General features: G+C 43.0%; 1 protein-coding gene across 2 annotated transcripts in view; it reads left to right on the top strand.

Moving 5' to 3' along the window:
• Positions 1-7,421: 7,421 nt before the first annotated feature.
• The window catches only part of PREX1 (phosphatidylinositol-3,4,5-trisphosphate dependent Rac exchange factor 1), a 113,562-nt gene continuing 98,934 nt past the window's right edge, over positions 7,422-22,049 (top strand). For both annotated transcript variants that reach the window (XM_059480682.1, XM_059480681.1), the window contains exon 1: positions 7,422-7,729. In XM_059480682.1, the coding sequence (XP_059336665.1) occupies positions 7,571-7,729 (159 nt within the window). In that variant the 5' untranslated portion in view covers positions 7,422-7,570. The remainder of the gene's footprint in view (positions 7,730-22,049) is intronic.

Raw genomic sequence — 22,049 nt, 5'->3', positions numbered from 1 at the left:
ATACTTTTCTATGCTGCTGTCAATGGAAACTTTTCCACAATCTTCTTGAAAATCTCTGTCTCATCTTTATATTACATCTTTTGGCCTTCTTTCCAAAACCACTATTTTGTTGCTCTAGTTTCCCTTTGTCTCTGTACTTCATCACTTGAGTCCCAGCCACCATTTTATGGAAAGTTACAAAAAGTAAAGGTGCAAAAACTGAGTTGCAAGATATTGAACTGACACAGAGGAAAGAACCTGTTAGCTGTCCTGGTCTGGTGTTCTAAGGCAGCATGTTCAATTTGAAACAGAAATGGTTCTGTAATTTCTTCAGCCAGTAGAACAGAAAAACAATTTCCATATCATCATCCCAATGAAATGTGGAGACTCAGACTGGCTTACCCGCCCCTTTCCAGCCTTTAGCAAGAGGGCATTGTCAGGACTGCAGCTGGCGTGTTTGTGTGAGCACTCACACAAGCGTGCTTTGCTGCCCTGGTGCATACCAGACAGAAATCCAGCCAAACCCACACTTCACACACAAACCACTGCCTTCTACTCCTCTACAGGAGCACAGGACACATGGGACCTGTGGGGGCTTTGATGCTGGAGTGATGACAATACAGGCCTAGTGCAAGCCATGTCCAGAGCATCAGCCACTCCAAGAGAAGGCTTTGTCTGCCTTCTGAAGAGCTGTTCTCTCTCCTTGTGCTTGAGAGAAAGCAAGCATAAAAGACATTTTGCCGTCTTCCCCAGGGACTGACAGAGCTCAGGGCTGCTGTCAGATGTCTCCAAAACTCCCAGAAAAGTCTGAATTGTGGCGGTCCATTTGAGCACTTGGGATTATTGATGTAATAAAACATCATGGAGGTCAGCAATGGATGTAAAGCTGTAAAAGTGTCTGTGCAACACAGTGCAAAGCATCCTGAGAATGGGAAAGAACCTTCTGCTTAACCCTGTACACTTTATACTCACCTCACACCAGGGTGTCCCTATGAGCAATAAAAGCCAAACATTGTGCAGGCCAGAGACAGATACCTATGACTTTGGTAAGTAACTTTTGTTTAAACAAAGCATTCTCTATCAAATTATCTTTCCTTTTTCTCCTGAAAAGCGATCTCAGCATAGCATTGAGCCTACAGTTCCATCTTCCATAGCAAAGCATATGAGCGTCCTCCTAACTGTGTTGCTAATGTCTTTCTGTTAAGACTTGTACAGCATTTACGGTGTAATTCAAATGAAAATTTTCTGTGATTAATGAGTGACACTGTTAGTTTAATGGCATTTTTATTGCTGCACTTTTAGTGTTTCTGCACAAAGATCAACCAAGGAAAAAGAAAGAAGCCTGTTTTGAAAATATCAATAGTACAAAAAAGTCTGATTCCCCTTCCCTAGAGGGACTGCTGTAGTTCTGTTAGAGCTGGTGATGATTTCCTAGAACATCTTTCTCCCCTACACTGAGCTCACAGCCCATGGCAGTTCCACAAGGTCTAACGAGTGGTTATAATTCCAAGGACTGCATCCAGTGTTGATGCTGGTAGTTATGCAAGGCTGTAGTTTCACAAATGGCTTTAAACTGATCTGTAGATGAGTTACTGCCAAAGGAGGCAATCCCATCCTTCTCCCATGCCTGCCCTTACCACACGACTGAACACCTCCTCTCATGCCTGCAGTAACTCTTGACAAGCACACTGAGCTTGTCAGGGAGCAAATCTGATTCAAAAAAGGACCTTTTGTTTGTTTGCCTTCCAGTTAATTTGAGCTGGATCAGCTGATCAGGAACTGATCCTGTTCACCACAGTGTCACAAAGGAAGTGGTGAAAACATGCAACAATGTCGAAAGGGAAAAAAGGGTAGCTCACACTTCAGTTAAGTTCAACAATAAAAACACAGTCCAAGCTACACCAATGACTAAATGTTTCCAGGTTACATGAATTCAGCCTTATAGATACAAAATGTGTGCACTACAATAACCATGGAGAGAGTTTTATACTGGATACAAGATGCACAGGGAGCCTATAAATGGCAAAATTATGTATGATGACCAAGCTCTCTGTTTTGTGCTGTTGTGATATGAAACTGGCTCCACCCATCCTTAGCAAAGATCTTTAGTTCATCAAATGCAGACGTCCATCACTCTTAGTATTTAGTGGAGAAGAATTCACATATCATCTCAGAAATGCATGTTAGTCTACTCATATACTCCAGTATTTAAAAAACCTGACCAAAATTGCAGGTGCAGACAGTAAATCCCAGACACCTCTGCACACTGCATTTGGAACACCAAGTGTCAAAGATGCAGGAGATGCAGCAGCACGTTCTGTGATGTTTGCTCCTCTTCCTCGCGCAGCACACGGAGTGGGCCCCAGCCCAGTCAGTCCCTCAGGCATGGTCTGATCTTAAGCTGAGAACAATTCACCAATACCCCTTCAGCTGGCAACAGGATGCTGAGCTAGTGCCAATCCCTTGCTCCAAAATCATGCTCTATGCCGTCAACACCACTGAGGTGCATCAGGCAAAGCAAAGACTAGAACTGGAGAAAAGAAGAGTGGATAGATGCCATGTATTCCAGGTCTATATATGCGCCATAAAACATTTTCCTAGGATCTTCAGCTCTCTGTTCCATGCAGAAGATTCTTTCCAGCTTTAGTTGTGAAAACACCACGAGTTTTGAACTGGCCACAGAATTCCAGCCTCCACCTCCTCATTACAATTTCTATACCTCAGTTGTGCTGACACAGAGGTAGGTGGCTTTTCCTGTTCAATGTACTGGCAGAGGAAATAATGCAAATGCAGTCAGGAAGAAGCAATTTATAACAAAAACAAAAACAAGCACTGTTGTTCATGTTATTTTTACTTCATGTACTTACAGAGAACAAAATACAGAGAGTGAACATTTGCTTGATTGTATCAACGCAGGGCAAATACTTATTTGCATACAATCTGCAAATCTTCCAGCAGCCTTTTTTAGTACTCTCCCAAAAGAAAAAAATTTGTAAGAATTTGTTAATTTGTTAGAAAAAAGTGAAAGAAGTTGCAAAGTTGTAAATGGTCTCATATGGGGAAAAATCACTTGGAACAACCCTAGTTTAATTGACTATTTAATAAAAATCTGACAAACTTCCATTTTACAATAGAAAAAAAAGAATTTGAAAAATTTTTAAAAATCATCCTATGTCAAGCATATTTAAGTTTGATATATCTTCTTTTCTTTAGATAAATATACCTGAGCCTGTTGTCAAGGCTATGCTTCTCCATTGTTGGCTTTAGAGGGTAAAGATCAGATCATATAGCATTATGTCAGGAGTAATAGAAACACTTTCTGCACCTGACTTAAAAACAAAACTACTTAAAGCTACTCTGAATTGAGAAGGACCATTTGATTAATTAAACCAAAAATCTTCTCTCAGTTCAAGAGCTCAGTGAGAACCCTTAATTACATAATCAAAAATTATGTCAGGAAAGAACATAATGAAAACCTAATTATGCACTTTTTAGTATGTGATTAGTTTTAAGTAGGTGGGTATGATTGAGGAAGAGCAAAAGGGAGGAAATATGATTAAAGAAGTGAATCAGACAGTGGAAAGAAAAGAAGTATCAGAGGAGTGAGTAATAGCAAATACAGCCTTCACCCAGAGTGTCTTCCAAAATTGAATGTTTTGACTTGAATAAAGAATGTATGAAATAACACATGCTTCTTCTCCAATTATATGTGTTTAGGATTTGACACAAATCTGAAACCTATGAAAAGGAAATAAGCTGCATTTCCAATTAATGAGTGAGTTCAGTACTAGGAATATTTTCAAAAAGTTTTGTCCATCTCCCTGGAGCTCATGGGAAGGCTGCAACTCTCCCTTCTCATGGTGTTGTCCCTCTGCCAAGTGAGACAGTGATGTAACATTTTACAAAAGCTTGTGTGCAGGTGCCATGATACAGTTTATAGTATGTCCCTCTTCTCAAATCCAGAGTCCTTTATGGCATGAAGTGGTGTTCACCTTCAGTTTTCTCTAGGACATTAGGGTTATCGAGTAAGTGGGGACACCAAGGAGAAGCACGACCTCAGTCACTGCTGTCTCATCCCACTCACAGGTGGCCCAACAACCCCACAGGTAAAATCTGAGTCTCTGCCTGAAAATTCGTGTGACATTGTGGGGGCCCCTTTGGGTGGGCTCTGTTTTGCACATGCCCACAGTACTCTCGGGCAGCCACTCCAGGCCATGCATCTCAGTTTCCCTCTTTTCAAATGGACGTAATGCTTATGTCCTTCTACCACACACCATATGTCTAATTAAGTGCTTTCAGAGTTTAACTGAATGTGTGTATTATATTTTCTTCTAATCACAGAGAATTCCATCCACCCTTCCTAGCAATTCTTTTTCTTTGTTCATCATGTTCCCTCTAAGCCTCTATTTGTTCCAAGTCACTCTGCTGTCAAGTTACCTGAGCATCTTTATCTTAAACCTATTTTTAGGCTGATGTTAAAAAGAGAAATGCAAATGCTCCACTGGCAGTCTAGGTTCCTGAAGAATCGGAAGCTAAGAAATTATTTCTGCAAAGCTCACTGCAAACTACCTCCATATATCTTGCTTGAAGATTAATAATTTGTAGAAATCAAAGGGATTAGTTCTTCACTAGAATAAATCAGCAGTGGCTTTAGCAAAATCAGTTATCTGCAATGAATTATATAGGTACAAGTGAAAGTTGGTTAATGTCTGCTGCACACAGGCCAGAACTTGATTTTAACCAGACACATGGAAATCTCTATTAACTACATTATTTTGACTGAAGTTTCTAGAATTACTCTGTATATCTACAGATGCAATGTTGGAATTTAAATTAGCTGCTGACATTCAATAGAAAGGAGTTGGGGTTTATTCTCTGTTCAGCAGCAGCATTTCCATGCAAACACCTTGTGTGTCAAAGGAGGATTCAATAGGAAATATGTTCATTTAATATGCTAATTACATACTCTTTGTCTTTAAAATAAAAGTCTGCATTAGCAACTAATAGAATCTTCATTCAAAAGTAAGGATTACGTGCATGTCTGCAATAATTTGGACTTTGCCAAAATGAATTTTCCTACAGCCAACAGAAAGCACTTTACAAAAAAGAGTGAAAAATCTTCCTTTAATTTTAATTTCCAGTCACAAGTAACATCCTTGTTAAAATCCTTATGCAGTAATGCTTACAATACTGCCACTAAAGCTAGAGGAGTGTTTTGAAGCAATGTAGCTTGTACACCATGGTGACAAAAAGGCAATTGTCCTCCAGCGGTGGAGGCATCGCATCGGTAAACATTCTGCTTAGGCTGTGATAGACTCCTGTCTCAGCACTTGCTATGGAAATGAAATTCTTATTGGATTTTTGAGGAAAACGCTGGAGACAGAGATAGCAAATTAACAGCTTTAAAACTAACAACTTTCTCACTCAGCCACAGGGTGGGGGCGTAGCTTTGGTGATGGTGTTTTTTCCTAACAGGGTGTATTGTTATTTAATTAGGATATTTTTAAAGAAAGTCTTGCCGCCTGCCTCTTGCCCCAAACAGAAAAAACCCAAAACCATTCGATGATTTTAAACAAGAGATAAACTGGATACAAAATGAGTAAATAAATGGAAGTGACTTTCAGAAGAAAATGAAACGTTAAATGTAAAGAACTTGAAAGAAACCCAGTGAATTTAGAGTCTAATCTGACCTTCTAGAGATTCTGGTTCGCTGTCCATGTCCCAGACGCGCTCTGCAGGCTCTCCGCAGCCCAGAGCGCTGCTCGGCGCAGCTGAGACCCGCACGGAGCGCAGGGTCACCCCGGCCGCTCCGTCCGCTCCGTGCTTTTCCCTGGGACCGACACCCAGGGCGACAAGGCCGTTCTCACGTCTTCTTTCCCCTTTGAGCCATGGTGTTTCAGCCTGACTCGGAGCGAGGGAACGCTTGTCGCTGATGAGGATGCACAAAGTGCTACCGCAGGGCATCACGAGAGCCATGGCAACCGCACACCTTGACCCAAGACTACCTCATTAGGAGACATGGGGAAATAAAATATTGACGTTTAATAAAGACAATTTCCACACCTAGGGCTGAAAGCATTTGAGATATTTTCTTTACACTGCAGACCTGCAGCCTGCTGTAACTGTGTCTTGACCCAAGAGCTGTTTTTTCATTCCATATAATGTGATATCCGTGAAGCCTTGAGATGGTAATTGGGCATGTTAGACTTATTCCTGAATAGAAAACTTAAAAACCAGAAAAATGATCAGTGAGAAAATAAAAAAGCCCATGTTGAGATAAAAAAATAATCAGTGAGAAAATAAAAAAGCCCATGTTGAGATAAAAAAAGTTCAAGAGATATTTTGGTTTAGCCGGGGGAAGATGACAATTATTACATTATTTGTTACATTTCGTTTTGCTAAGTTTACTTTTTAAGGTAGTATATCCAATAAGTGTCTCTATTATTATGCCTCTTAGGAGTTCACATAATTAACATTTTTAAATCTTCCTCTTGAAACCATTTTCCCTAATTAAAAAGAAAAAAAAAAAAGAAAAGAAAAAAAAAGTATTTGTAGTCTGCCAAAAGCCTGGCAATGTTCTTGTGATGGAATGAAGATATTTGGGAGAATCTCCACCATTATGAACCTAGCCTTCTGGGAATGGGAGGAGTAGTGCTGAAATGCAGCCCTCAGCCTGGTTTTGTGTGCAGTTTACCCTGTTCATCTCTGCCCTTATGCTGGACACTCACTTTGCACAAGCAGTTGTAAATAACTTAAAACCTCTGCATTTTGGATTTACAGCGATGAAACCCGCTTTTGTATTTATTCTTTGTTGGCATGGAAGTCTGCGATTCCTTATTTCTGCCCGTTTGTGTCCATTGTGCTGTGTGCGGTCCTGTGTGACAACGGCGGTGTCTGTGCGACCCCAGCTTAGCGGTGGGCCGGGTCGGGCCTGTAGGGCTGGGGGCAAGTCCCTGCTCGTGCGGGAAGCTGCGGTGTGTTCACCGCGCTGTGCCGTGTTCGTGTGCCGTGGGGTGAGCCCCGTGTCCGGCCGCGCGGTGTGACCGCGCTGTGCGGGCTGTGCAGCAACTCCACACACTGTGAAATGCGGGGCGGCAGAGGGCGAGGTGTGCGGGGTCTGCAGCGCACGGGGGTGAGGGAGTGCGTGTGGGAGGAGATGGGGGAGTGCGGATGAGAGGCGGTAAGTGAGAGGGGCTGCGTGCGAGGAGGACACGCGGCTGTGCGTGTGCTGGACGGGGAGCCGAGGACAGGCGACCACGCGGGTGCGCGGGACGAGGAGATGACAAAGCCGTACTGCCCTCGCTCTCGCCCCGCCCCGCTGCCCTCCGCCGGCCCCCGGGGCCGGGCTCCGCCGCCTGCGCCCGCCCCGTCCCTCCTTCCCCCCCCGTCCCTCCTTCCCCCCCTGCCACCGGGACTTCCCTTCGCGCTCTATTCAGCGGTGCCGCGCCGCTAGCCCGGCATGTCCCGCAGCCGGGCTTCGCCCAGCGCCCGGCTCCTGTAACGCCTCGGCCCGCGGGCGAGGCAGGGCCGAGGGGGCCATGGGGGGCTCCTGAGGGAGCGGGGAGCGGAGCGCCCGGCCCCCGCCGCCACCATGGAGCCACCGCCGCCCCCGCCCGGCGCCCCCAGCGCCGCCGAGCCCGCCGGCTGCCCCAAGGACACCGACCGCCAGCTGCGCCTCCGCCTCTGCGTCCTCAACGAGATCCTCAGCACCGAGCGCGACTACGTGGGGACCCTCCGCTTCCTGCAGTCGGTGAGTGGCACCGCGGGGCTGCGGAGCGCCCTCGGGGGCACGGCGGGGCCGGGCGGGCGGCCGGAGCGGCTCCTCCCGGCGGCTCCTCCCTGCGAGGGGGCTTCGAGGGCGGCGGGGCGCAGGTTGTGGAAGTGCCCGCGCCCGGGTCCGCTCCGCCGAGAGGGAGTGTGTGCGGAGAGGCCCGGGGCCGGGCCGGGGCCGGCAGAGCCGCGGTTCTCTCGCCCCCGGCGCGGAGCGCGGGCAGCGCCGGCCCCTCAGCGCTCCCGGCCCCGCGGGGCGGCAGGAACCCATCCAGGAGTGGCTCTGCTCTCAGAATGCCTCGTCCCTTTGCTTGTTGTTGCTGTTCAGAAGTTGCTTTTACACTCACTTGGAAAATCTACTCTTACTGTCAGTTGTTTATAAATAAATATTGTACATGTATCCTTGTTAAATGGTAAACATAAATTTGTGATTGTGCCGGGTGTGTCTGTGCATGTGGAAGCAATTATACCTGCCTCTGAAATTATTCACGGGCTAGTTCAGAAGAAAAAAATCCATCTGGATATTTCCATTTTCCTATGTAGGTTCTAAATGTGGAATTCATCTGTGTACCACCACACTCCTGCAAATAACTAGAAAAGCATGTAGTAAAACTTACTAGATAACAGATAGATATAGATATAAAAGAAAAACTAGTGATCACACAGCGATCAAGAAGCAAAGCAAAGGAAGTCTCTGCAGAGATTTCTAAAAGATTGTTTCTTAAAGGGCAGAAATTATATCTGGTGTTTTTCTAGATAAAGACTAAACTCTGGTTTCATCTAAAAGCACTTAGACCCTGGTCCCCTTTTGACCTGTCCTTCTGGCAAGATTTTTGTTTGTTTGTTTTTTAAAATTAGTTTGTCTTCAGTGTTTTTCAGATTCACCAAAGTGGAAAACTGTCTAACATAAAAGATAAATTACAAGGATGTGGTTGCTTTATGAACTAGTCTCTACTTGAACCCTCCTCTTCTCTCTCCAGTAATTGAACTCCGAGCCTTTAATTTGAGTTTTCCAACTGAAGTGCCAGTTAGCTTCATTTAGAACTGTGGTTCTGTCTCAGTGTAAGGAGGTTTTCTTCTAGGATGTAGAAGAGCCTCACCCTACAGACGAAACAAAACAAAACCAAAATCCCTCAGAAAACTCCTCTGTCCTAAGTACTGAATTTGAGATTTTGTTAGCTGCAGGCTAGAATGTAGATTCAAGCTACATATATTTTTAATTCCAGTTCTTACAGCTAAATGTATTCATAGTGTTAGCTAAATGGGTTTTTCATGTATTAAAAAAAACAAAGCAGGTCTTTTATTTATTTGTATTTGTTAACTTGGCAGTTTTCATTAGAGCAGTAGTGAGTAATATGCCCTAGGTAATGGCAGGAGAAGATCCTGATGGAGCGCACTCGCTGGGTCTTGGCTGGCGCTGCTGGCAGTTAGAGCCCTTCTGAGGCACTTTGCCACCAGGTGTAGAGTGGCTATAGTATTATCGTGTGTTGCTTCTGGAAGTGCAGCTTTACCCCCCTACGGAATTTGTGTTTCAGTAATTATGTTTGAATAAAGCTCCGAGGGTTAGGGTCTTCTTCATCTCTGGGCCTTAGTTTAGAGCAGCATTCATACACAGGCTTAACTTCGTGCACATGTCAAATATTCATGTGCTGTCCTAAATAATGTCAGTTTCCTCAGTCATTGACCTACATCTTATGGACTGATTCTCTGTACAACTGCTTTCTTATAGCTGAATGTTGTTAGCCCCAAGGAAAGGAGAATGAGGATCTACTGCAGCATGTGAGGGTAAAAGGAGCAGTAGCGGGATGAAATTTTTAAAAATAAAATTTGGAGTGTGAAATATTTTCTGCATCAATTTTGTGGATGGCCATAACTTAATCCTTCTAACAAGACAGCCCACAAGAAAGAATTCTTCCCCACCTCCCACATTGGACAGCCAACACAACGTGCAAGGATAACATAATCTATATAATCACTGGGATTAGATGCAAAAGTTTTGCTTTAGGATACTGATGAAAGTACTCCTGTAGCCCTGGGACTGTATTCTCAGCTGTGCTTGGCCTCACAAGAGGCCACCCAGCTCGTGTTTGTTGGCTCTCCTGAGCGTGCTGGCACCCCTGCTCAGCAGCCACCCCTCCTGCCCATGGATCGCTGTTTCCCCAGCTCGTGTTCTGTGGGCAGCACCTACCCAGTGCAAAATAAACATACACTCTTATCCTGCCCGGGGTGATGGACCAGGTTAACACTCCAGTGTCACTGGCAAGGTCAGTTGTTTTGTCCTTAGTGCGAATTGTACTAAAATGGTTTGTACTCCATATGATCCAAGTGTAATTTTGGCTGCCCTGAAAGACTGCTGTTTTGTGCAGAACTGCAGTACCCTAATCTTCTAGAAACTTGTTCCTGTCAAAAAGGAGATGAGACAGATGTGGGGTATGGGTTCCTTTGCCTAAGAAACGTCAGTAGCTTGGGTTAAGTAAAGGAAGGCTAAAGCTCATATCTTTTATTATTATAATGAATTTCCCCCAAGTAGGCTGGGACAGCTGTGCTTGTATGAGGGAATCTGTGCTCTTGGTTAAATATTTGCTATTGAAGCCCTAGTCCTCATTAAGTGTTCTCAATAAACAATGTTTTAAAAAGCAAATAGCTAAATTCTATGAGTTTATTCACAGCACTGAAGATGCTTGCTAGCAGCAGCTTCCTGTGTTCCCTGGTAATGTACAAGAATCTCTTAAGTATTTAGAATCTTGTAAGTATTTAATGCTATGGGTTTGCAAATGAATCAAAATAACCTCAGTTCACTTATAGTATTTTAATCTGTTTTAGGAGATAAATATATGATCATGTTTAAGGAAAGATTTCCTTTTTCTTTTCTTTTTCTATGTTCAGAAATGTTTTCCCACTAAGGTGCAGGGGAAAATAGGTTCATTATTAACATAAGGACTCAACCCTTATTTGCTTTACCTAAAAGATTGTGGTCCATATTTTGCTTTCATAAATTAATAAAGTGAGTATGTAAAATTTAATATAAAGCATAATGAAAGTTATAATTAAATAATTAAAGTGATAGAACATGGACTTCTAACTCTCTTCTACCAGCTCAGAGCTGATGACCTGAAGTTACTGATTTAGTTACGAATATACGCACATGATATGGTGTCCTGTTTTATTTGCCATTTTGTTAAGCAGGGATGGTATTATTGCTAATTATGGAATTATTCTTGAAGAAGTGCTGTGTAACTCAGGAGTACTAATAGACAATACTGCAGTTATGCAGCTGTGTTACTGGCTGTACTAGTACATTATACAGACAAACTTTTTGAGCAGCAGGGAGAACTGCATGGTGCAGATGGAAATATATTGCTGCTAACATCATTAAAGAACTACTGATCACAGAAGAAGCAAAGTGGAAAATTGTTAGAACCTAATGGAACTTCAGTAAAAGTTTAAGGAGTAAGATAAACTTCAAAGGCATGAAGACAGATAATTCTGTTCTAAGTCTCTGGTGTGATCATAAACCATAAGGATTTTCAGTCTCCAAGCTTTAAGATTCAATTAATCCTTTGGCCTCTTTTAACTCTGTAACATCTACAGAAAGTTTATCTTGTCCTATGTAATTTTGTAAATACCTCCTTTTTTTTTTTTTTGAATGGCAGCAGGTGATAATTTAGTTTAAGTGACCTGCTGGATAAATGCCAGCATCTGTCTGGTGGCATGCAGTCCTGTGCAGGAGTGTGGGGCTGCCGGCGCACTGCTGGAGGTGCAGTGTCTGCAGGCTGCAGCCCTCAGGCTTGGCCAGGCTCTAGGTGCCCGTTCCTGGAGTGTCACTTGGTACAGGGAAGTCATGCACAGTTTGTTGGGGAAGGAAAGGTTGTGGTGTGTTTGACTGTTGCATGGTCATTCCACAGAAACCCAGTCAAATCTGACACTAATATTTCAGTAATTAAAGATCAGCTCTCAAGTAAGGAGACACAGGAGCCTGAGCGATTTCAGACATACTTGTCAACCATCATTCTAAAAACAGATTAAATGGTGAACACACAGCAGTTGGCGGTCAGGTTTTTAAAAGGTTTTTTTTACCATTTTGTAGATATAATCATGAATTACATGTGGAAGTGTTGGAGCAGTAGTTACTCAGTACGCTGGGTTGCAGTGGTAGGTATTTTGTTGCATCACTTTTTTCCCTCACATTCATTTATCTCATCAAACATTCAGCTCAAACCTGCACATGCAGCTCCCACAGCTTAGCTAATTGCAAATATATAAAGTCAAATTGTTCTCTACATTGTATATATATGTCTCTTTCACCTTTCCAGAGACAAACCACCAACTTGCTAATTTTAATGTCAGAATGACAGGATGTACTTTTAGCTTGAGCAATTGCTGCTTGTTCTGTGCAGGCATGAAAACAGTAGGAAAGGTGAATTGTTACCAGATAGGTATCAAATTGGATAAGTAATTGTACCAATACTATTTTTAGATTTTACTGTCATGCATTCCTTTATTTTTGTATGAAAACTAGAGGTCCTCTTCAATCCTTTTAATTCTGTAAATGTTACATTAGGACATGTGCCATCAGATAAATTAGCCCACATCCTACAGACTCAAAATATTTGTGTTTTGCTCCTCTTTCTTGCTTGCCTTGTAGGTGTAATTGATCTGTCTCTGGGTTTTGCACTCCACCCATCTTGAAACACGATAAGCATCACAGGCTTTGTTTGGTCTTCCCCCCCTCCTCCTTCCCTTTCTATTTCACAATCTTGTTTGCATCCAAGATAAGGCTCTGGTGCTCTAATAGAGTAGCAAACAGACCATTTGTCTCAGCTGTGAGCTGTGGTTTCCTGTCCTACCCTGTTCTCTGCCTGTTCACCCTCAGTAGATACAGATAAACGCTGATTCTGGAAGGTGAACCATATGGTTTGGGTAATGGTGCTTCTTTATTAGGAGACAGCTAAAGGAGCATTCTTGGGAGAGGAAGGAGATGGGAAAGGAAATTGCTTGGAAGTGATCTAAATTACCTTTGCTGATCTGTTATTTTGGGTCAGTTGGTCACCTACAATTGTTAGAACTGCAAAAGATGTTCTGTTTAGTTTTAAAGTTACCAAGCTTTTTTTTTTTTTTTTTTTTTTTTTTAAGTCTGGTTCCTGATGTATGCAAATTGAGGAAGATCACGGATTTAATTTTAAATGACATATTTGTAGTCCTTCTGGTTGTAAAGCACGAATTGAAGATAGAACATTAGCAAAACAAAAATGCTTCTGAGTGTTTGGGGGCTTTTGTTTTGACACTTGAATTTGAGGTTGGCAATTCTGCTAGTAGAGTTCTCTATTTAGACCAAGTGTAGTGCAAAATCAGCAGCTAAAGGTTGAAATGCAAATAGATTAAAAGGTTCTTTTGCTCCAGATACAAAGAAAGAAAGTGAAGAAAACAATCTGGATGTAGAAAGATGGAGCAAAAGTGAGACACTGAAAAGCAAAACTAAGCAAAGAGAGAGCTCTGAAAATATTTATTCATCTGAGCTTGTGGTCTAGAGAGCCGTTTACAGCCATGGGTCTAAGATCAGGGCTGGAGGATCCAGAATACCCAGGTTCTCTCCTGCTCTGAGCTGTATGAGCTTAGGGTGTTGCTTTGAATATAGTGTGCTGAGCCCATGCCTTTTGCAGTGAGGCTTTACAAATCAGTTACATAGGAGTTCAGCAGGTTTTTATGTGAAAGAAGGTGTTTATTCTTTTTGCACTCTCACAGAATTTCCATGGTGAGAAAATATCAATAAATCCCCTGTGTAGTTTTACCAGTTTTCTGCCATACAGGTGAGAAACTAATTTCTGTCTGCTTCCCTTAACTCATTCCAGCTTGGTGTGCATCTGATCCTTTTTACCCTTTATCTCTGAATTACTTCGGTCGTGTTACATCCTTTGGAATGAGGTGTCTGACCTCTTTCTGGCTCTGCATGTCTCCCTCCTCTTGGTTGCTGCGCTGTGATCAATCAGCCCTTTTGCAGTTTGTCCCTCCCTCTCATTTCAGGCATGCCAGTTGCTGTTTGAACATGTGCCATGATCTCTGAGGGAGGAGGGAGTGCTTGGCTGCCCTGGGCTTTCCCAGAGCCACGCTGGTGCCTCTGCAGCAAACCTCTCCTGCCATAGCACTGTGGGAGCTGAGGGAAGGGAGGGACAAAGGCTCTGGTAGAAAGGGCATGAAGGTCAAAAAGTGAGCCAAGCATCGCAGAGAGCAGAGTATTGCAGTTCCTCCGTGCATAGCTGGATGCATGTTTGATTTTACAGCATTTTCAGCTGATATTTGCAGGAAGCGGACTGATACCCATTATGGGAAACTTGTTTGTCCCTAAATATAGGAAGCAAAAAAGTTTAAAAGCTTTGATAATTTTCTACTCCCTAGGTCACACAGTATTTCTGCCATAGGCAGAAGTACTGGTTTGCAAGGAGGAGAAATGTAATTCTTCAATTTTACATTGTTATCATGGAATCATGAAAAGTAGCCTTGGAGAGAATCTACACAAACCATCCCATCATATTCTGATATGGAAAGATGTTAATTTCTGGTGGTTTATCCTGGTGTTTAGATGTTGTTAGTATTAAAGATGTCTTCTTAATCCCTAACATAATGTCTAATCTTTTTAGTGCTCTTTTTTTCTTTGTGTCAATCCCTTAAATATTTCAAGAATGTTTTCACATTTTGCTTCAGATTATGCTAAATTGTCAAATTGTTTCATTTTCTTTCTCAAAACCAATTTAATTTTACTTCTGATAATTCCTGTGCTGTTATCTGGATTCTCTGATCTGTTTGTGTCCTGAACCCTAGTGCCCAAAACACCAGGTGCAAGGCACTCCCAAGGCTTTAGCAGTACCAAGTGAGGCAGTGGATTACTTACAGGTTTTTTACAATATACAGAGTATTACTGTCACAGGAGAGAAAGGTTTGCCTGAGTTTGTACCTGCATTTGGGAACAACTCATTGCTCATACCAATAACTGGGTGTCAGCATAAAGCATCTATGGGAGCGGTCAGGTATTCAGACTCCTGGGGGTGCCCTGGAAGTGCAACGCTGAACCCTCCCGAGCGGTAGAGGGTGATGTGTTTGCAGGCTCCCTTTCCCCCTTTCCACATCCTGGCACTCCCAGAGGCAACCGACACAGAGCGTTTCTGAGGCTTCAAGAAGCAGGATCTCCCAGGTGCATTGTCTGCCTTTGGGCACCCAGATGAGTCCGGGACAGATGAAGCTTTCAAGAAATTACTTATTTCTGTAGCCTGTTTATTGTTTGCTTCAGGCTCTTACAAGAAAATATAAAGGGACTGTATGAATTTCTGTCTTCTTTCCAGCTGTAGAATCCTTTTCTAATTTTGTTTCCCCAATGGATTTCCAGCCTGCAATGGTAAAGGCCTTGCACATTTGTAGTGTGGTTTAGGATGTAAATGATGGTGTATCTTTTGGTTTTGATGATGCTTGAAATTCCTGTGCAAATGGCAGCCTGTGCTGGTTACCTGGAGTGAGTACAGCTAGTGACAAGAAAGGACTTGAAATAAGCAACCATGTCCTTTCTCAGTTGGTTACAAAGACTTCTTGTGGAGCAATGCAATTCTTGCAAAGCCATCTCATCTAGACTGAACACTACCTTTGACTGCTTTTCCCTTCTGTGCCACAAATTGACTCTTGGACTGGGGATTGCACCAACAACATGCCTGAGATCTCACCAAAGTGTTGGATTTAAACATTGCTGCAGACGAAGAGTCCTTTTTAATTACCCAGTCAAGCATGATTAAAGCTGTCACACTGCCTCTGCAGGTGTGATTGAGTCAAGCTGTCGCAGACATAGAGAACTGCAGTGGATCTGTGCTGGGACAGAACCTCACGGTGGCTGTCTGGTTGGAACACCTGACTTCTGCATATCACCTTCACCCTTCTGTAGATGCCATTCATGTGAAGAGACATTGGCTCCCTTTAAGCTGCAGCTCTCAAGAGCAGAATAAGAGAAAACAGCTCTGTGAGGAGAAAACCTTGACCCTTCCTCCTGAGTCTTCCTCCTTGCTTACACAGCTGAATGCCGTATGTCGGGCCAGGAGACACTGAGTGCCCAGCTGAATGCTGCTCTGATGGGCCACTTCAAGCCTAGGGACAGAAAGACAGAATTTACTGTTCTGGCACTGTGGGGCTCTTCTTAGGCCTGTCTGCCCTTTCAGTGCTATCAGCACAAGAGCTTGTTACAAACCAGCTGGCAATGACCCTTCTACAGTTCCGGAAACAGTGACAATTTTATGTTGTGTATCTTTGAGTTGCAGAGGGGGCCACAGATTTCTGAATCCTGATTATTTAAAAGTTGGTATGACATGATGGGACTGTGGAACTGAGTTACAGGAACGTTTAGGTTCACAGGAGGATACTGGGTCATTATCAGTATTCTCACCTATTCCCATTGCTGAAATTATTTTTATGGAAGCATATCAGCCATACAAATAATAACTTGTTGCAGTTAATCTGATGTCTCATGACTCATGGAGTAGATTTTGTGACTATTCTTAACCTTTCATTTTGTACTTCTGGTTTTGCTGTGGTCATTTCTTGTGCCAACAGGTTTGGTACCCAAACCACTTTGCTTATCTAAAATAAGGACACCTTTTTTGCTTAACAAGTGCAGTTGTTTAGTCCTTATAAAAAACTTTGTAGACTAGTCTTAATTTATTTAGCTCAGTTATACACTTTCAATTAAAAGAAAAGAAGAAGCAAACAATCTGATAGGCAGAGTGCTGTTTATATATTCCCTGTGGATTTGTCAGTTGTTAAGGTACCACTAGCTAAGGGATAGGACCAACATTTCCAGGGCTCCTGCCTCAAGCATGTGTTAGGAACTGTTTCACTGTATGTTTGGGTGTGGAGCTTGATGTGATCAGGCCAGAAGCCTGGCTTGCACTTACCAGGCTGCTGGTTTAGTTGTGAACCAGAGCCTGCTGCCAGTGACACCAAACCCACATCCTTTCTGCTGACATGTCTTGGCCCAGGGTGTCAGAATGAGCAAACGCTGACGCCTGAGAGGCACACTGCTTGCCCCTTCCCTAAGAACACCTCTTCTGCAGAGAGGTTGCTCCAGTCCTTTGCACCAGTGTCCCTGACTGCTGAGCTTGCCACCAAGGAATGATGCTTATCTTTGGGATCTGAGCAATTTACCAAGAAACAGCTTTTAACCCATGACTCTCAATTTACCGAATGTCTTCCAGATGTTTACTACCTTTGTACATGACAAAACGGGCTTAGATTTAAAAAAAGAAAAGCCTAACAACATCATCCATACCCTCTTACACTTTCTTTTATCTACAGTAAATCACATTAGTGATAACACTTCTGTCTTGAAAGTTTTGCTTGCTCATGCTTCTGGCATCCTAGCATGGTTTGCCATGAGATACATAAGGGAAACACTTGTCAGGAAAGAGGAGAAGACATAAAAGGTAGCATTCAGGGATTATTTTGGATGCTGAGGAAGCTGACAATGAGAGGAGTTCCCTGATATTCAAAGTGTGTGTGTCACTGGTGGAGGGCATTGCTTAGGTGGCAGACTCTTGATAAGAACTCACTAAAATGCAAATTCTTAGCTCAGGTAGGTAGATGGGTTTCAGCTACATAGCAAGGTCTCTGATCCCACGGGACTTTCTGTTTTATCTGGCAACTGTTTTGAATGTCACCTCACAGGGAGCCTTGCCTGTTAACCTCATCACTAGGTGGCTACTGCCCTTCCCATTTTGTATGAAGGGGCAGTAACAGAAGGCTGTGAAAGTTTTTAGGACTCTCAGACCTGATTCTTAAATAGCATCCATGTTGTTGTGGGAAAATTGGACAAGCTTAATGTAGGTATACATGAGTAGGCTGTGTGCTATTTAATATGTAGGTGGCAGAGGAGAAGGCACGGACACAAAAGTTTATCTGTGTTGTTAGACCTGGTCAGTGGTTAATGCCCTGTATTGTTCAGCTAGAGGCTTGGGCTTCAAGCGTAGTAAACAAAACAGTGCCAGGCTTTACTCTTTGGCCCTGTGGCCAACTGGCACGGTCTGGTCCTGCCCTGTAGTGCTGAACTCCAGTCTCCAAGCAGGATGGCTGCATTTGGACTCCCTCCTGGGAATGGTGCTTGGGCTGCCCAAACTGGCGCCCATGCCTGACAGTTTGGGAGAATGCTGGTAGCCCAGGCCAGAGAACGCCAGAAACATTCTGCCAGGTTTCTCCCAGAACCGCACGGCTCAGGTGCGTGTCCTGGCCCTGTGGGCTCGCCACTGGAGGCATGGCCTAGGGCCCACCCCAGGCTCTGGCACTTGGTGCTGAAGCAGGATTCTGGTAGATTGGAGCTCACGCCCAGACGCTGTGCTAGCTTTTCCTTGAGGGTGCTGATGTGGATGGTGTTACTTCTGATGCTTTGTTATTATGTGAAAGTTCTAGGTGCCAGGTCAGAAATGCTAGAAATATGTTTTATCAGCCTTCCTTAAATTTTTGCCATTATTCTCTTGCCATCATTACTTGGGATCTTTTATTTTGTTTAATCTGTGGAGGAGGAGACAGAAAGGAAATACAGTTTGAATGGCTGTCAACTACTTCAGGACAGTGTGAAAAGGAACTGGATGTTAATTACCTAATTCAGTGTCAACATTGACAGTTGTCAGCTGAGATACTTGTTGACTGAAGGTACTTTGGTCCTTCATATGAAGGATGCTTGATCATTTCTCTTTTATTTACTTCCTTTTTATTGAAGAAAATGCAAGACTTCAAATGATAATCACTGGACACTTGCATATAATTTTTTTACCTCATACCCCTCTGGGTGCTGGAGGTTCTGTTTGTTGTATTACTGAAACTGTGCTCAGAAATCAGTTCCGATGAGAAGCAGCTGTTTGTGAGGAGAGGGTGTTGACAGGACAATAAGGGCAGAACAGTGGGGGAAGCTTTCCAAAGAAGTGCATTTGCTTTGAGCACTGGTTTGTCAGAGGCATGATCTCTCAACAGGAAAATGAGAGATGCATATTGGGGAGGAGACACTTTTCACAGATTTTGTCTCCCTTGTTGGCTCTTTAAAATGTATATGAGAAACTACCACTGTTACAAATGCATCCTCTGTGCTGGCACCAAGTCGTCTGTTCACACAAGGAGAATGTGTTCTGAAAACTTGTCACTAAAAAAGTAATGGTTTTTAGGCTATATGGACCAAAGACAGTGGTTTTGGGAGGTATAGTTGAAAAGTGAGATTTAGCAATTAAGTTATTAATAGCAGAGAAAAGTACCATGGGAGTTTTTAACCTAGTCATTAAATGGTAGAGAGGATATGAAATACAGTGCATTGAGTGTTGCAGTACCTGTTTTGCTGGGCTTTTTACTGAGTAGGCCTTCAACTTTGCCAGCACTGAACTCACAGGGTTGTACTGTATTCAGTCCTCTGGCTGTGACATTATCTCCATGTTCTTGCTTGCTACTGCTTTCCTTTCCAATGGTTGCAAAGCCCTTGTGCCAGGACAGAGAATCTTACCGGTAGATGGCTTTTTTCACTTCTGTGCATTCATCCTTCAACATTTGCCAGAAGAAGAAGTATTTGCCAGAATAACTGCACTTAGAAGTTAGGAAACAAGAGCAAAAAGCATTTAGAAACAAAACTGGACCACTGAATTGAAAGTATAGTCCTGGCTTTTGAACTGAACACATTTAGAAAGAGTATTGGTTTTAGATAAATGGAAGGAGTCAAAAAGAAGCACAGATCAATACTTCTGCATTGAAGTACATACTTTTGTGGTTAGAACGGGTCACTAAGACATATGACATCCTTACATAATCTTTCACTATTCACTAGCTATGGTGGGTGGTTCTCTAACAAAATCAGCTGCGGACAGTTCCTGTTGTTATACATTAACACATGCACGGTTTTTATTACTTTGCTTTGATTTTTGTTGTTGGTTTGGGTTGGGTTTTTTGTATGTTTGCCAAATGTGGCAATTATTCAGTGAGCAAAACAGTCCCTGAAGAAATGTGTGTTTTCCTCTTTTTGACTGTTCAACAAGCCTTTCTTTCTCTAAGTGTGCTTGGCTTCATCTTGATTTTTGGCATGGTGGACAGATCAAGCTGATGAAACTTGCTAACTTGCTTTGTGGAGTGACCTGTTGGTGAAGGGTGCTGGAATTTTTCTGCAGTTATACCAAGCAGCAGAGGAAAATCAAAAAAGGAGGAATATGTGGGGTGATACTCTGTTTTGCGTGATGTCGGGCAGAGTGCCTTTTGGGGATCCTGCTACCTCTGCAGACTTCATCCTGAGGGGTGCAGGAGCCAGGAGGGACTGGGAAAGCTCAGCCTGTTCTAGCAGGTGCCTGTCACTTTGCAGCATCAGCACCTTCTGCTTGTAGAATTTGAACCATGAACAGCAAGGTACATCTGGCATTTCCACTGTGACCTCTGTTGAAAAACAGCTAATATGCATCTTGACATGAAATAACACTGGAAAGAACAGCCAGGCTCTTAAGGGGCTTTGACTGTTCTACTGTGCATGCACTGTGTCATAAGAGATCTTTTTGCACGATACAGGCCTTTCTGAAGCAGTTGCACAAGAAAAGCCACAATATTTGGAAAGCAAAGTATGAATCAAAATTTTACAGCACACAGCCAGAGGAACTGAAATTTGCAAACAGCAAGCAAGAATTAAATTGCAGTGGCAGCAGTTACCATGTCCAGGTGGTGTGTGGAGGCAAGGCTGCATGACATCACTTCTCTTTTAATGTGGCTCTGGGTGAGCTGCTGGGGCAGCATGGTGTCAAAAACCAGCTCAATCCGGTGGAAAGAAACTTTTCAGACTATTTCACTTAGAGAAGAAGAAAATTTTGTTGTGAAGTGTATTAAGAATAAAGATACTGGTTCATGCAGCACTTTTTTGGCTGGATCTTCTCAAAATAGAGCACAGGTATTTAGTAGATGGAGAAACTGAGGTGCAGAAAGGCAAAATGAGTTGTACAAAAGGCGCTGATGAAGTAAGTAACAGAGCCTTGTCTCCGTTTCTTACCTCCTTTAGGAGAAAAAGCTGAGCAAAAGATGTCACATAAACGATGTGAATTTTTTTGTGAAATAGTGCAACAAGAATGTTAATTCTTCAGTCAGCTGAGCATCCTTGGCAGTTAGCACTCGATGAATTGTTGGTCTTAGCTCAATCGAGGACTGTTAGGCATAACCAGAGGCAGTCTTTGTGCACAAACAAAGAATCCATGGGGATGGGAGGCGCTAACAATTTTCCCTTCTGGGAGAACCTCTGCTGGATGCCGGCGATTGTGCTGGGAGGGTCTTCCTGCCAAAGCGTTCCTGTGTGAACATAAGGTGTAGAATGTAAGTCTTGATCCTTCAGGAACCGCCAGTCAGTGCTTTCCCAGTACTCTCAGAGAGTGGTAAAAATGTAAACAGAGAAGCTATGTTAGGTCTCAGAATTACTCAGTGGCAGTTGTCTGAACAGTTGTGCTCATGCTAAAATCTCGGCAAGTCCAAGTGCAAACACTTGGACATCTGGTTTCATGCTTGCCTAGTCTGTTTCTGTGGTAGCTGCTGAAACAAACCGTTCTCAACATTATGCAGAAGTACTTTTTAAAGCAGTAAGTGCAAGCCTGAGTTCTGCAATCATGCACACATTGAGCAAAAAGGCTTTAAAAGAAAGAAACGAAGTGAAAATGTCTGTGGTTTGAATGTATGGCTGTACAGGGATTTGAATGCCCCAGCATTCACTAGAAGAAAACAGTTTGGTCAAGCAAGGTAAAAATGTCTAATGCCAAGCTGAATCCAAGGTGAAATTTTGAAAAAGTTGTTGCAAAAGTCAGTATCTAGAACATTTCACTTATGTGCCTTCTCTGCACTTCTTTTTCTTGGTGAGGAGCTGGAACTTCTGAGATGCCACAGAAAGGAAGTTTCTTCCTCTGTAATTTTCTGTCTCCAAGGTTCAGACTTGAAGTTTGAAGGTGAATTAAGGAAGTATTTTAATCCTGAAATTCACCATAGAAACTTGTCCTCTGGGACAAGAGCATTTATTTTTGGTAGATTTCATACCCCTCTGCACAATTCCGATCTTCTAAGGCTTCACCTCCTTCCTTTTCATTCATTTTAAAGATACCTCTTCAGTCCATACTTGTTGAGTGTTGTCCTTAAAAATTCTCCTTATTTTCATATAAAAAGATTTTTGTTCACCAGCTCTGACTTTGAGAGGCCATGACTACTTTAATCAAAGTAACCAGTACCAAAATAAAAAAGTAGCCTGATACATCTCTGCAAATCATGAGACTGTTGAACCATTTGTGTAA

This window comes from Ammospiza nelsoni, chromosome 12, assembly GCF_027579445.1.
Source record: "Ammospiza nelsoni isolate bAmmNel1 chromosome 12, bAmmNel1.pri, whole genome shotgun sequence".
Taxonomy (NCBI): Eukaryota; Metazoa; Chordata; class Aves; order Passeriformes; family Passerellidae; genus Ammospiza; species Ammospiza nelsoni.
The sequence above is the reverse complement of the archived record's forward strand: the minus strand, read 5'-3'. Positions and strand labels throughout refer to the sequence as shown.